At 43.8% G+C, this 16,076-nt stretch overlaps 1 protein-coding gene and 1 long non-coding RNA gene across 2 annotated transcripts; one reads left to right on the forward strand and one right to left on the reverse strand.

The window, feature by feature from the left end:
- Positions 1-21: 21 nt before the first annotated feature.
- Positions 22-1,067, reverse strand: LOC129603947 (uncharacterized). Its single transcript, XR_008694366.1, has 2 exons — positions 575-1,067; positions 22-150 (listed from the first exon to the last, which is right to left on the reverse strand). It is a non-coding gene; the product is annotated as an uncharacterized LOC129603947 (long non-coding RNA).
- Positions 1,068-2,108: 1,041 nt separating this feature from the next.
- On the forward strand, positions 2,109-10,976 carry rexo1 (REX1, RNA exonuclease 1 homolog). The gene is made up of 16 exons (XM_029148360.2): positions 2,109-2,444; positions 3,261-5,098; positions 5,218-5,319; positions 5,879-6,089; positions 6,274-6,422; positions 6,588-6,725; positions 6,875-6,998; positions 7,167-7,292; positions 7,486-7,626; positions 7,736-7,849; positions 7,974-8,047; positions 8,203-8,313; positions 8,446-8,561; positions 8,644-8,782; positions 9,361-9,481; positions 9,885-10,976. Exons 1-16 carry the CDS (start codon positions 2,255-2,257, stop codon positions 9,971-9,973), a joined length of 3,783 nt encoding a protein of 1,260 aa, XP_029004193.1. The 5' UTR covers positions 2,109-2,254; the 3' UTR covers positions 9,974-10,976.
- The last annotated feature ends 5,100 nt before the right edge of the window (positions 10,977-16,076 follow it).

Consider the following 16,076-nt stretch of genomic DNA (forward strand, 5'->3'; position numbering starts at 1 on the left):
AGTGTTGCACTCACAAAAAACAGTGTTTTATCCATCAGGAAACTGCCTTCATCTACAACTCAAGCATGAAGAGATGGCAACTCAGATTCTTCACCCCAGGAATCCTCAGCACCAGCTCACTAGCCTCTGTAGACTAGATACCTGTAACAACTTTAGATACAGAGACATATTACTGTCAAATTTATCATGAATAACAAAAAACATAATTAAAAGCAGTAAAAATACGTTAGGTCAATATATAATTTGGACCAATGCTTTTTGTTGCCAGGAAGGTCATGCAGTGATTGCTCTAAATATTAATGCACATTTTTTAAATAAAATTGTCAGAGCAGCAGCACAAGTAAGACAAAAACAGTGAAATGTGTAAATGTAAAATGTATTTATATTATTTCAGCTATGCTCTCAAACTTATTTATTTGTATAATGTAAGCTAAAGTAGTGTTTTCTATTAACGAGAGTTTTCCAGGTAAGTCGTGTTGTGAATATTGAAGCTGCACACGCCATTTAGCATATGCATTAGCAACCGCTAGTCGCTTTGCATAAATCAATTAAATTGAAGTAAATGCGACATTACCAATGAGACACATCTTGCATCAGCCGAAATGTGGTGACTTCAACAGCCTCCTCTTCAGCTTCAGGGTCAGATTCGGGATCGTAGACGTATGGTTCTACTACGCTACGAACCAGCTGACTAATGTGCAGTTCTGTAGTGGGTCTTCTTCTTCTGTGGAGGATTGGGGTGGATTGCATTCTCAATGTCGCACTACTGCCACCTATTGTATTGTAACCGTGCGGTGGCTCGTATCCATGGAGCCAATTTAAAAAAAAAACAACAACAACAAAAAAGGTGTGCGCTTCCGCACAGAGGTGTGGCGAGCAGCTTCGCTTGCGACACGCCCAGAAAACACAGCGTTTGCTGATAGAGAGTGAAAACCACACATTGACAGGGGCAGTGTGGACGATCTAAAGGGTTTTATGGGATGAAAATTTACAGAGACCTTACTGAGACATTAAAGTCTAATATTTTTTAGAATGAAAAGCATGATATGACTCCTTTAAAGGCATTTGAAGAACAGAGCTCTGAAAACAGTTTACCTGTTGGAAGACTGCCTGTTGCTGACGGCACCTGCCAAACACACCTGAGAGTCATTAGGGGACTTGTTTAATTGGACCAAGCTTCTCAGAGAAGTGCACAAAAAGCCTGAACATGATAAACCTGCGTTTGAGAGCCCAGCCAAAGGTAGGTATTTGAAGGATTTTGGGAAATGCTTGTAAATACAGTATTTCTTTTTGCTGTTATCTTAACAAAACATAATAAAGGGACTGCTGTAGCTGTTCACCACTATCCACATTGGAAGTCTGTATTTTATACTATTGCCTGAAGTGTGAAGTGAAGCACAGTTAAAATCTGTGGTGAACGACTGGACAACTATGTAACTGGCAGCTTAGCATGTGTTCAGGCAGCTAGGTTTTACTTTTCTAGTTAAAGAGTGACACGGTTAGCTTCCACCTTGTTTCCCATACTATGGCTCTACTTGTTCAAAGTAAGTGGCTTTAGTCTTTGTCAAACTTTTCCACAGGCTCCAATCGGTAACGCAGTGAAGATGAACGTATCCACTACCGGAGGACTAAAATCACGGCCCATCTAAGTCCATCAAGCCCCTCTTTCCTTTGTTTGTTTGGCATATTTGGAACGTGAAACAATCATTTCCAGGTTTTTCAAGTAAAGGACAAAAGATCTGTGGATTCTCTTGAAATAAAAGATAAACGTACTTTGTGTCATTTCTTTAATACGTTCTCGTGATGTTTTTTTTTTTTCTAAACAACAGCGAGGTCATAAATTCACAACACATCCTTGGGACTAGAAAGAAAATGTATTAAAGTGTACACGTTTGACGCAAGTGTCGTGTCATTGATTGATAAACACGCAACTCACGTTAGAAGCACACTGTTCAAAGTAGAAGTCATTTTTTTCTTACTACTGAATGTTGATCGTGGGATAATAAATTAACGAACGCTAACGCTTTGTCAAGTTAACGCTAACAATGAACCACGCTCAAGCTGTGACGCTGGGGCGCGACACGTGGGAAGTCTCGCGAGATTTCAAACACACCCTCCCCCGTCCAATCCAACATGGCGACGTAGGACGTTGTTATTGTCTGTCGCTTCTGAAAGGCTTTTGCATTACGATAGAAACCACGCAGATAAGCGACCAAGCGGATTCATGCGGGCATGAGAGGAACGTCTGGAGATAATGTTAAGACCGACCGGCTTCTTCCGAGGGATTGACTGTCCGTTTTACGCGGAGTACGACGAGGGTAAAGCCAGCAGAAATGGGTGCAACAGACCGTACTGTCACTTCAGGCACAGCCAGCAGAGACGAGCGTCCTACGGAGCACCGGCAGATGCTAAAAAGCAGAGAGACGTCCACGCCACCCAGAAAGGTGCTTGGTATTATCCCAGTAAACCCAGACCTCCCCTGAACATCTGAAGAAGCAAAGGCGTGTGACAGCCGGGCTTGAGTCTTTAAAGCTGCGCAAACGAAACCAAAAAGAGTGTGATGGGATTATACCGTTAGCTTGGTCTGAACAAACGTAATGTTCGCTGGTTTTTGTAGCTTCAAGTGTTGTAGTTGGGGAGATGTTCAACTGTATTCATCACACACAAGGAGATTTAAAATTTATGCACCGATAGAAGACCGACTATATTTACTGTTTACCATCTTAAGGGTCAAGGTTATGCTTGTATTAAATGTGCGTTCACTGGTTATATAAATATTAATGAATGTACCAATAATATATGGTGCAATTACATAACGAAAGACAGAGACACATTTACTCACACAAATAAAGTAAGAACACACAGGAATGGTGGTTGTCTAAGCTGCACTATTGACATATGGTTGAAGCAAGTTTTAGCTCGCTAATAAATATAACTTGCTGAATCCCTGCCACCACTTCTGCTTCTTGTAATTATGCATCATCCTGACTACAATGCGGGAAAAGAACACTTCCTTCTACTAATTAATAATTCTCAAGTAGTGTTTGCTCAGTTATTATGGAAGTAGCTCACTGTATTTTAGGCTACAACTAAGGTATTAGCTTTGCTGATATAACTGAAATAGCAATTTGCAGTGAACTTCATGGTGTCATTCAGTAAACAGTGAGTCCTAATGTTTCTCAACCAGATTCCAATTTATTTTACAATCTCAATTTAAGATTAAGTCAATAATTGTTGTTGCCTTTTTTGTATCCCTGCAGAACAAGGTTACGATCCCTTCAATCCAGAAGTGGTGAAACCAGAGGCACAACAGAATGGAAAATCACCTGCCTCAGGAGACATCAGCGGTGCCCTGGAGCTGGTCAACAAGGCTATTGAGGAGGTTCGCAGCGAGGTGGAGAGGGAAAAGAGGAAGCTTTTTCGAATTGGTGATGAACCATACGATCCCAGTGAGAGTAGCTCTTTGCCCTCATCTGATGCTGCTAAAAGCAAAACACCAAATGCACACTTGGCCTATGATCCTGGGAGTTATCAGATGACATCAGGAGGCTATAACCCCACCCCTGGTTGTAGCAAGTACACCTTGGATGCTGACACCCAGGGGAACAAAACTAACTCTATGGAATATGTTCCTACATCATTAAAAAAGCCTCGAACACATGCTCCTCAGCCTCCCTCTCCTCCCCCAAGCCCAAAATATTTAAAAAGCACATCTTCTCCTAAATGTAAATACACCATGGATACTTCTAGACCATCTACAGATATGGAGTATGACCCATTGTCCAATTACTCAGCAGGAATTGCAATAAAAAGCAAGAGGGACGAAAGTGCACATGGAATTAAAGGTGATGGGAGCAAGTCCCACAAATTACCAGTGACTGTTTTTTCAGATGAGGACGATGTTACAGCTGTGAAAAAGCTACAACAGCAGAGTGTAGACACAAAAAAATACACTTTTTCTGACTCTGATGGAGAGAACTCTGGAACAGAATATCGTCCCACAACTCTTAGCAATCTCCATCAAAGAAAAGGCACAACTGTATCAGTGGGAGATATTTTTGGCAAGGTGAAAAGAGTGAAAACTGAAACTTTGGTAAATGCACTAACGCAGAGGAATAAGGACGACTTAACACAGGGCTCATATGCCCAGGACAATGCAAAATCCAAAGAAAAACTAGAAAAAAGCAAGGATGCTAGTAAGGGTAGTCATCAAAAAAGTGGCAAATCTGAGAAAATGCATAAGCTTGAAAAAGAATTAAACAAGACATCTAGTAGTAAGAGTAGTAGCTGCATTGGTAAGGACAAAAGTTCAATAAAAAGCACAACCCAGGACTCTGCAAAGAAGGAGAACAAGAGTCACGGAAAGAGAGATGATGGAAAAAATACAGTGAAACTGAGGACATCTGATACAGTTAACAAAGAGCAGAAGAGAAGTGATCATAAGATCAAACCTGTGCATAAGGTTAAAACTGAATCAAGCAATAAGGATAAAAATTCAGAAAATTGTGCAAGTGAAAGCAACAAAGATAATACATCGAGTAAGGAGAAGGCGCACAGCAAGTATAAGGACCACCAACACAAAAATGGAAAACTTGATCCTAAAAGAGGAAGAAATGGGAATAAAATTATTAAAAGCAGTTCCAGTAGTAGCGGGAGTACTCGCGTTAACAGTAAAGGCAGTCCTGCTAGCAGTAAAGAGAAAAGAAGAAGACAAGACGGGAAACGGCGAAGTCTGAGCTTGAGCCATGCCGATCTGTTTGGAGACGAGAGTCCAGAGGAGGCTGAACCGATGGAGGTGGATGATACGGACGATGAAGTAGAAGAAGTGCTTGTGAGGAAATCAGCCGATGCTTTAAAGAGAGGACAACTGAACAAGAGGAAAGCATCAGAGCTGACTCCATCTTCCTCGGATGATGAGGTTGATCATGGTCTGATACGTGGCAAGGCAGGTAAGGAGGAGGACATTGATGTTGGAATAGACTTGTCTAGTTTCCAGGATGAGATGGACTTTGACTCGGATCCCATGGAGGAGTGTTTGAGAATCTTCAATGAATCCAATGACGTAAAGAGGGAAGACAAGGGAAGGCAAACTAAACAGGTATTGGTGTTTTCTTGCCTCACGTCTCTTCTATCAACTATTAATCCTTATAAGAGTCATAACTTGCTAGTCCTTGTTATAGTATTGGAATAAGAAAATTTTATGTTGTGACCTTTCAGCCCTCAAGAGATTCAGATGAGGAGAAATGCACAGAGAGCACTTTAACCACTCTCTTTCCTGGTCAAAAGAAGAGAGTCTCCCATTTTGTTGCCAAAGGAAATGTAAGTTTGTCATCTTTAATTTGTCGTCTTCCTCGTCTCATAATATTGTCACAAGGCAGGCCTAGACACAAAGCACCTCTCTGTGCTTGTAAACCTATTCACAGCAATTAATAGGATCTATTGTCTCTGCTTCATCATTGAAGCGCCAACATGTTGATAATAAAATCATGTCCAAACCAGTTATTTTGTTATTTGTACTGGGCAGCTTACACAACTAGCGTAACAACAAATTGGCAAACTAGGAAGTGATAGGGAAAAAACTCTTGTTGTGGTGGGGTTTTCCCAGTAAGTGCATTCTACAGGGGAAGCATGTGATCAATCATCCTGCATATGTGTTGTGTAATACTGTTTTCACTGTATCTAGGAGGAAATGTGTGCAGCTGTTTTCAAATTTTTGTTAGACTTTCGGTAGGTGGTTCCTCAGGGAATTTTATTGAACTATATGTTCAATCACAACGTGGACAGGAAGTGACATAACATGTAAATTTTCACGATCTCTTCAGCTCCTGTTTTATGGCAGAACTGACCTCCCAACAACACTGTTGTCGCTGTTTTACAGACTGACGGACCTTCTAAGGCGGTGGTGCGGCCGTACAAGAGGCCCTCCGCCCAGGAGGTCTGCTACCAGCGCATGCAGTTGGCGCAGCAGCAAGCCACCCAGCTATCGGCGTCAGTCAAAGCTGCCTCGCAGAGCCCCAGCTCCAGCTTTTCTAAAGATAAGAAGAGAATAGCGCACCGTCCCAGCCCGCAGCTAACATCCTCCAAAACCAGTACGAGTACTTCCATTGTTCAGTGTCGTAACAGGATTAGCTTTGTTTGAAATTTCTTGGGTCGAACCAAGTGAATAAGAATCTGATTCCTTGTTCCTCTTTCTTGTTTCAATTTTCATTGGACTACAGTTGAACTATTTTGATATTAGGAGGCTTACATGTGTTTTTACACTTGACTGAACAGGTCTGGCTGAAGCTAAAGCAGCTGTCGGCAGAGGGCTGTCCCCTAAACATACTTCACCTGCTGTCAAGGCTCAAACCACAGCTGGTATTTTGTCAAAGACAACATCCACTGTGACACAGAGGCGGCTGGCGCACACCCCCACCATGAAGGTATCCAGCAGTTTGTATGCGTATGTTCCACCATTCAGGCTGTCTGTTCGTGGTTTGTGTTTGCGTGTCCCTTTGTAGCCTTGAAAACTACTGGCTGAGATCAACACGTCTGTATAAGAATGTAAATGATCTAATCTATGAATACTCTCTCTCCTTTGACATTAGAGTACTTCGATGAAACGCCCAGTCATCCCCACTGAGTTTGGGGCCAAAGTTCCCACCAACGTCCGTCAGCGCTACCTCAACACCTTCATCGATGAATGTTGCAAATTCTGTCCATCGGAGGAAGTTGCTTTCCACATGGTATGAGTAAACTCCACTTTGTATTCACTGCAACCTGCTATAATGTTATTTGTGTTAACAATGGATGTACACTATTTGACTCCCAGGAGGTGTTAATCATTCTCCAGCAGTCTTAAACCAAAGTCTTGACAGTGTAATCCTTGTTTCAGGCCCTTGATGAGGAGAAGCTGGTGTATGAGCGCAGTAGCAGTAAGAACATCTACCTCAATCTAGCTGTCAATACTCTGAAAAAGCTGCGCAGCAAGAGCAGTTCCTGCCCATCACCTGTCACCAGTACGTCACTTCAGGCCCTGTGCGGTGTAACCTCCAGTATTTAGTCTTAGTATTTACATTGTGGTCTTTTTGTTTACTTGCATTACTGAGAACCTACACAAAATGAAAATACGGAACAGTAATCTGTGGCACAAATCAGTTAATCCTGTATACATGTGTTATTTACAGAGGAGCCCAGGTCAGTTGCTAACAGGAGGGCACAGTCCCATGAGGAAGTGCTGGGGGGTCGTCTTGCTGCTACGACCAGTTTTACCATCAACAGAATGGGCAAACAGCAAGAGGAGAAACTCATCGGTGAGTTTTCTGTGTTTTTCCTACAAAATATGTTAGATCACGCTAGAACCTAGAACCTAGTAGTGATGCAGACACACGTTACCAACCTTTTCTGATCCCCATGTGAACAACTCTAGAGTTGTAAAATACGTGCTCTGAGATCAGAGCAGAGCAGCCACTTAATTGTCCTATCTGCTTTGGTGTCGCTCTGTAGGAGCCACACTGTATAAGAAGCTGCAGGCGTACCTGATGACAGAGGAACAGCTCCAGGAGCATGGATACCCGAGGCCAAACCCTGCAGCCACAGGCAAGGCCATCATGTACAACCTCCCAGAGAAAAAAGTCATCACAGATCGTACGTATCACACAGCTCTCCCACCTTGTGTATATACTCATTTCTAACGGTTAATCCTAGCATGCGTTCATAGAACTTAGAGCTGACGCTCTTTTGTTTTTTATTTTAGCTTTCACCAAGATATGCTGTCGATGTGGAGCAGAGTACAAGATCAATGTCAATGGCAACTGTGTACGAAAGGAAGAATGCAGTTATCACTGGGGACGCTTACGTCGACATAAAAGTAAGTGTGTTCACATTTATCTACAATGTGTGGTGGTTCAGCACACACAAGCTGTATTATAGCTCCAGCTTTTTGTGTTTTATTTCCGCTGCCAAATTTCTCTTTGGTACTGTTTCTCTCTAAGTCTCTGGAGGCTGGGAGACCAACTACAGCTGCTGCGCCTCGGCTGTGGGTTCTCCAGGTTGCCAAGTTTCCAAGGTATTACCCAAAAATAGCCCAGCAAAAGGTTACAACACCCTGCTAAAATGATTTTCATGTTTGATATAGTTTTACATTTTGAATTGTTTCAATTTCATCAAACTGTCAAGTGCCTTTTTGTTGATTTTGGGATAAATCATTTAATTTTTCCACAGCAACATGTTCAGGATGGACGTAAGGAGTCGTTTGACGGCTATGTCTCAACCTTCAGTAAACCATTACCACCAAACAGCAATGCAGGGGTTTTTGCATTGGACTGTGAGATGGTGAGTTTGCACTTTCTAAAAGCTTAACAATTAAACAATTTTGTTTGTATATATTCTAGTCTGATTTAGCATTAGTGGCATATTTAAATATATTTTTAATACGTACCATTACATTTTAATCCTTGGAAACAGTGTTACACAACACAGGGCCTAGAACTGACCAGGGTGACCGTCATCGACTCTGCATTGAAAGTCATATATGACACGTTTGTCAAACCTGAAAGCAAAGTAGTTGACTACAACACACGGTGAGTTCGTCCGCTGCTTCTGTTCGCTGTTTGACAATAGAACTAATGAATTAACAGCTTGTGTCTTGTGTCTGATTGACAGATTTTCAGGGGTGACGCAGGAGGACCTAGAAGGCACCACCATCACCCTGAGGGATGTTCAGGCTGTGCTGCTTAGTATGTTCAGTGCTGAGTCCATCCTCATAGGACACAGTCTGGAGAGCGACCTCCTCGCCCTAAAGGTACCGTCACATCATGTGACATATGAACACCCCATTATGCCTTGTACGGCCTGAGGAAGAGAAGTGTTTCCTTGTCCTGTAAATATAAACTATACAACATGTGGCTAAAACAAATCTTCTAGAGGAAGTAATAATTCAAAATACAGTATCACAAGAAATACTACACATGCTTAATTTACAAAAACAGAACTGTATTGTTTCCAGTTTACTAAAAATGATATAACATTGTCTGGTCTATATGGGAGCAGAAGTAAACAGTCCACTGTCAGTCTGTGGAAATGTACGAAAGGTAGAAATGGCTAAACATTGTAAAAGAACATTTAGGCTTTACTAACTTTTTACATTAATTTGTGCAAAATATTTAAACTCTGATAAACAAAGTAGACATTCAGAACTGGTGACTACATGAGACTGGACATGAGACGCTTAAGTAGAGCAAAGTGGAGAAACACTATGAAGGCAAACTTATTTATCCTCATTACCGTTGTAGTATACGAGTGACTTGTGAATGTTTTAAACTGGTTGGAATTAAATTATTTATTCCTTAATGTTCTTTCTGCTGTGTCTCTCATGTCCAGCTAATCCACAGTTCCATTGTGGACACTGCCATTGTATTCCCTCACCGCCTTGGCTTGCCCTACAAACGTGCCTTGAAGAATCTGATGGCAGACTACCTGAAACGCATCATCCAGGACAACGGTAAGAAATATATTGGTTCTTAAGCACAAGACAATTGTACTGTTATAATTATATCTAAAGAAAGGTCGACTCCTGCGTCTTTAATGTGATATTATTGCTATGAGGCCTAACAAGTGTTTCCCCTCATGTCACCAGCAGAGGCCCCTGGTGCAGTTTTAAAACTTGACCACGGGACCCATTTCAGTGCAATATATATCAATAAGACCCAGAAACCTGAGATTTTATTAGTTCATCTGAAGTGTTTGTGATTCAGGTATATAGATGGAATCGAACAGGACTTTTTCCTCTCTGTTATCTTAAACCCTAACACAGTGTGTTTCTATTGGTTGCACAACAATCATGTAATAAAATAATACAACTAGATGTGCTTTATTTCTGGGCTCATGTGTCTGTGTCCTTCCAGTGGAGGGCCACGACTCCAGTGAAGATGCGTCTGCCTGCATGGAGCTGATGTTTTGGAAGATCAAGGAAGATGCAAAAGTCAAAAGATGACCTCTGATCCCACTCCTCTGCTTTCATCGGTGGGAGCCCCTGCCTTCATGTTGGTTTCAGAGAGACACGCTTGTTCAGGAAGCTCACACCTGCTCTCAGAGCGTTAGGGATAGAGGCTCTGGGAGAAGGGACGTTTGCGTAAAAAGGAAACCCTGAGGAGAGCTCACTGATATTACTGCTCACCTACTGTCAACTCATTCAAAGCAATAGGAGCCCAGGTGAACATTCTTTTTTTTTTCTTATTCATATTCAGTTATATATGTTAGCTTAAACGTATTTCTGATTTTGAGCTGTGTCTTTTATGGCCTCAAATAAAACCTTTCTATAGAATAACTATTTAAAGCACCTGGGCATTGTCTGCTAAACGACAACGATTAATATTCATGCCAGGCTGTGTTCAGCCTAAATTGCACTATAAAGATGCTCTTGTTGTACAGGGCCCAAGTGTAAGTACCTCATCTTATAAAGCGCTCTCTTCAAATAGCTTCTGCGATACGTTTACAGTACGAGCATCATGTCTGTCAGCATTGCTGTGTAAATGCATTTGTACGTTCAGTGTTGCACCTTGTCTCTGCGGTTAGTTTGATTTGTTTGTTGGCTCTTAGACCTAAGTAATCCTATAATACTTGATCACTGACCCTTGGCAGAAATGTGAATTGTCTGCTACTACCTATTTAGAAAAAATAAATAAATATGTCACCGTCTTGTATAGCTAAAATACTGACTATTCATCACTGTCTCTGTGCTGTGCACTGCATGAGTAAAATAACTGCAGTCAGTGTGACAGATCCTCCGTTAAGACCATAGTAGGGTTCGTTAGTGTTGAACCAGGCCTGGGTTAACAGCAGACACTTATGATTTAGAGCAGAACAGCTAACTGGTGCGATTTTATGTTGACTGAAAAAAACACCCAAGCTGTAAATATGCTGAAAGCAGTTTACTTTTGTATTTGTTCATTTTTGGTTCTTTACCTTTTTCTATTAAACAATATTAGTTCAAAGAAGATGTTGCTTTGTCTTCATGTCCACGCAGCTGTCAATACATGGTTTCATGCTTTAACCATGCTGTAACGCTTATTTCACATTGTAGTTTGTCTTCATTCTGTAGATTCACAGTAATGGTTGGTGGCTTTTCTCATGTAGTCGTAGTCAAAGTGGTGAACCACTACATCTCTCTTTGCGAAAAGTCTTGAGAAGATTTTAAACTAAATTAGTGTATGTCTCAAAGTACACTGGTTATAAAACATCATAATATATTATTAAAAATATATATAGATATATATAGATATAGATATGTGTATATATATACACACACACACACACACACATATGTATACATACATATATATATATATATACATACATACATATATATATATAGATATAGATATAGAGATAATATATATATATAGATATATATATAGAGATCTATATATATATCATATATATATATATATATATATTATATATATATATATATATATCTATTATATATATATATATACACACTCTATTCTCACCCTCCGCGGGTGGTCTCATCCACTTTCCAAGCTCGGGTCCTCTACCAGAGGCCAGGGAGCTTGAGGGTTTCTGCGCAGTATCCTTGCTGTTCCTAGGATTGCACTTTTCTGGACTGAGATTTCGGATGTTTTTCCAGGGATCTGTCGTAGCCACTCCTCCAGTTTGGGGGTCACAGCCCCTAGTGCTCCGATCACCACAGGCACCACTGTGGCCTTCACCTTCCAAGCCTTCTCCAGTTCTTCTCTGAGCCCTTGGTATTTCTCTAGTTTCTCATGTTCCTTTTTCCTGATGTTGCCATCGCTTGGTATTGCCACATCCACCACTACGGCTTTCCTCTGCTCTTTATCCACCACCACAATGTCTGGTTGGTTCGCCATTACCATTCTGTCAGTCTGGATCTGGAAGTCCCACAGGATCTTGGCTCGCTCGTTCTCTACCACCTTGGGAGGTGTTTCCCACTTTGACCTTGGGGTTTCCAGTCCATACTCCGCGCAGATGTTCCTGTATACTATGCCAGCCACTTGGTTATGGCGTTCCATGTATGCTTTCCCTGCCAGCATCTTACACCCTGCAGTTATGTGCTGGACCGTCTCTGGGGCCTCTTTGCACAGTCTACACCTTGGGTCTTGTCTGGTGTGGTAGATCTGGGCCTCTATGGCTCTGGTGCTCAGGGCCTGCTCCTGTGCGGCCAGGATGAGTGCCTCTGTGCTGTCCTTCAGCCCAGCCCTATCAAGCCATTGGTAGGATTTGTTGAGATCAGCCACTTCAGTTATATTCCGGTGGTACATCCCGTGCAAGGGCTTGTCCTCCCATGATGGTCCCTCTTCCAGCATCTCATCCTCTGTTCTCCACTGCCTGAGACATTCACTCAGCACGTCATCTGTCGGGGCCTTATCCTTGATGTACTTATGGATCTTGGATGTTTCATCCTGGATAGTGGCTCTCACGCTCACTAGTCCTCGGCCTCCTTCCTTGCGGCTAGCGTACAGTCTCAGGGTGCTGGATTTGGGGTGGAACCCTCCATGCATGGTGAGGAGCTTTCGTGTCTTAACATCTGTGGTCTGTATCTCTTCCTTTGGCCACCTTATTATTCCTGCAGGGTATCTGATCACTGGCAGAGCGTAGCTGTTTATTGCCCGGGATTTGTTCTTGCCATTGAGCTGGCTTCTTAGGACTTGCCTTACTCGTTGGAGGTATTTGGCTGTTGCCGCATTCCTTGTTGCCTGTTCAAGGTTGCCGTTTGCCTGTGGTATTCCAAGGTACTTGTAATTGTCCTCAATGTCTGCTATTGTTCCTTCTGGGAGTGAGACCCCTTCTGTGTGGATTACCTTGCCTCTCTTTGTCACCATCCTCCCACATTTCTCGAGTCCGAATGACATCCCGATGTCCGAGCTGTAGATCCTGGTGGTGTGGATCAGCGAGTCGATGTCTCGCTCACTCTTGGCGTACAGCTTGATGTCATCCATGTAGAGGAGGTGACTTATGGTGGCCCCGTTCCGGAGTCGGTATCCATAGCCAGTCTTGTTTATTATTTGGCTGAGGGGGTTCAGACCTATGCAGAACAGCAGTGGGGACAGTGCATCTCCTTGGTATATGCCACGTTTGATGGATACTTGGGCAAGTGGCTTCCCATTGGCTTCAAGGGTGGTTCTCCACAACCTCATCGAGTTTGCAATGAAGGCCCTTAGAGTTCTGTTGATGTTGTACAGCTCCAAGCATTCAGTGATCCATGTGTGTGGCACTGAGTCATAGGCTTTCTTGTAGTCGATCCAGGCTGTGCACAGGTTGGTGTGTCGCATTCTGCAGTCTTGGGCGACTGTTCTGTCTACCAGGAGTTGGTGTTTGGCTCCTCTGGTATCCTTACCGATGCCCTTCTGTGCTTCGCTCATGTATTGACTCATGTGCCCACTTATCTTAGCTGCGATGATGCCTGACATGAGCTTCCATGTTGTGGAGAGACAGGTTATTGGCCGGTAGTTGGATGGGACTGTACCCTTTGAGGGATCCTTCATTATCAGGATCGTTCGCCCTTCGGTTAGCCATTCAGGGTGAGTCCCATCCCTTAGCAGCTGGTTCATTTGTGCTGCCAGGCGCTCATGGATTGCAGTGAGCTTCTTTAGCCAGTAGGCGTGGATCATGTCAGGGCCAGGTGCTGTCCAGTTTTTTCATACCTGAGACTCTATGTTGGATGTCTGCCACTGTGATAGTCACTGGATTCTGTTCAGGGAGGTTGCTGTGATCTTCCCTCAGATCCACCAGCCACTGTGCATCACTGTTGTGTGATGCCTCCCTTTCCCATATACCCTTCCAGTACTGATCAGTTTCCAGCCTTGGTGGGTCTGCTCTGTTGTTATTACCCTGCCATTGATTACTTTCGCAGGTTGTGTTGCGAACAGCCGGTTTATTCGTCTGGCTTCGTTATCTCTGGTGTATCTCTTTAGGCGGCTGGCCAAGGCTTGTAGCCTTTGCTTGGCAGTTTCGAGTGCTTCAGGTATGGGCATCTGACTGTACCTCTTGGGCATCGGTCTTTTCATTGCACCTCTCTGGGCCTCTGTCATTTGGCTCACTTCCCTCCGAGCTGCCTTGATTTTTGCCTCCAACCTTCGTTTCCATGGTGGGTATTGTTTCTCATGGCTCCCATGGTTGCTCTTATAGCCAAGCACCTCTAGGATCACTGATGCTGAAGCGTATATCAGCTCATTGGTTTCTGTGATTGTTGTGGTAGGGATCGCTCTCAATGCTGCATTCACATCTTCCATGAGACTTTCTGATGGTACTTCACTTAGCCGTTGTAGTGGGGTTCGGGGTTGCCTGTTCAATCTCGCCATGATCTTAGCTTTTAGGTCAGTCGCTGCCTCGCTCAGCGTATCTGTGCTTACTGGGGCTTCGTACCCAATTTCCGGTTGGGGAGATGGTGAAACCTCCCCTCTGACCTGGCGTCCTGGCTCCCCCTTGCCGTAGCATTTGTGTTGTATCTCGTCAATCTCAAGTTGTGATAGCAGTTGCCGTTTGTGGATGTTGGAACACTGAGCTACTAGTTGCTTCGCCGTTAGCCTTGAATGTGGGTTTCTCCGTTCCCATTCACCGCACATTCTTTGCATGTAGCCTCTCTAGGGTTAGACTAGGGTTACTTGAGTAGTAGCATTCCAACAGTTCTCTGTTCTCGCATCTTAGCCATTTCTTTCTTGTTCCACTAGCCCATTTCTCGTCAAGGTGCTCGGGTTCCCCAACACCTGACGCAGACCTTGTTAGACCGGGCTATAATATATATATATATATATATAATAAGCTATATACACACACACACTCTCTATTCTCACCCTCCGCGGGTGGTCTCATCCACTTTCAAAGCTCAGGTCCTCTACCAGAGGCCAGGGAGCTTGAGGGTTCTGCGCAGTATCCTTGCTGTTCCTAGGACTGCACTTTTCTGGACTGAGATTTCGGATGTTTTTCCAGGGATCTGTCGTAGCCACTCCTCCAGTTTGGGGGTCACAGCCCCTAGTGCTCCGATCACCACAGGCACCACTGTGGCCTTCACCTTCCAAGCCTTCTCCAGTTCTTCTCTGAGCCCTTGGTATTTCTCTAGTTTCTCATGTTCCTTTTTCCTGATGTTGCCATCGCTTGGTATTGCCACATCCACCACTACGGCTTTCCTCTGCTCTTTATCCACCACCACAATGTCTGGTTGGTTCGCCATTACCATTCTGTCAGTCTGGATCTGGAAGTCCCACAGGATCTTGGCTCGCTCGTTCTCTACCACCTTGGGAGGTGTTTCCCACTTTGACCTTGGGGTCTCCAGTCCATACTCTGCGCAGATGTTCCTGTATACTATGCCAGCCACTTGGTTATGGCGTTCCATGTATGCTTTGCCTGCCAGCATCTTACACCCTGCAGTTATGTGCTGGACCGTCTCAGGGGCCTCTTTGCACAGTCTACACCTTGGGTCTTGTCTGGTGTGGTAGATCTGGGCCTCTATGGCTCTGGTGCTCAGGGCCTGCTCCTGTGCGGCCAGGATGAGTGCCTCTGTGCTGTCCTTCAGCCCAGCCCTTTCAAGCCATTGGTAGGATTTGTTGAGATCAGCCACTTCAGTTATGTTCCGGTGGTACATCCCATGCAAGGGCTTGTCCTCCCATGATGGTCCCTCTTCCAGCATCTCATCCTCTGTTCTCCACTGCCTGAGACATTCACTCAGCACGTCATCTGTCGGGGCCTTATCCTTGATGTACTTATGGATCTTGGATGTTTCATCCCGGATAGTGGCTCTCACGCTCACTAGTCCTCGGCCTCCTTCTTTGCGGCTAGCGTACAGTCTCAGGGTGCTGGATTTGGGGTGGAACCCTCCATGCATGGTGAGGAGCTTTCGTGTCTTAACATCTGTGGTCTGTATCTCTTCCTTTGGCCACCTTATTATTCCTGCAGGGTATCTGATCACTGGCAGGGCGTAGCTGTTTATTGCCTGGGATTTGTTCTTGCCATTGAGCTGGCTTCTTAGGACTTGCCTTACTCGTTGGAGGTATTTGGCTGTTGCCGCATTCCTTGTTGCCTGTTCAAGGTTGCCGTTTGCCTGTGGTATTCCAAGGTAC

The sequence above is a fragment of the Betta splendens genome, chromosome 4 (assembly GCF_900634795.4).
Source record: "Betta splendens chromosome 4, fBetSpl5.4, whole genome shotgun sequence".
In the NCBI taxonomy this organism is placed as follows: Eukaryota; Metazoa; Chordata; class Actinopteri; order Anabantiformes; family Osphronemidae; genus Betta; species Betta splendens.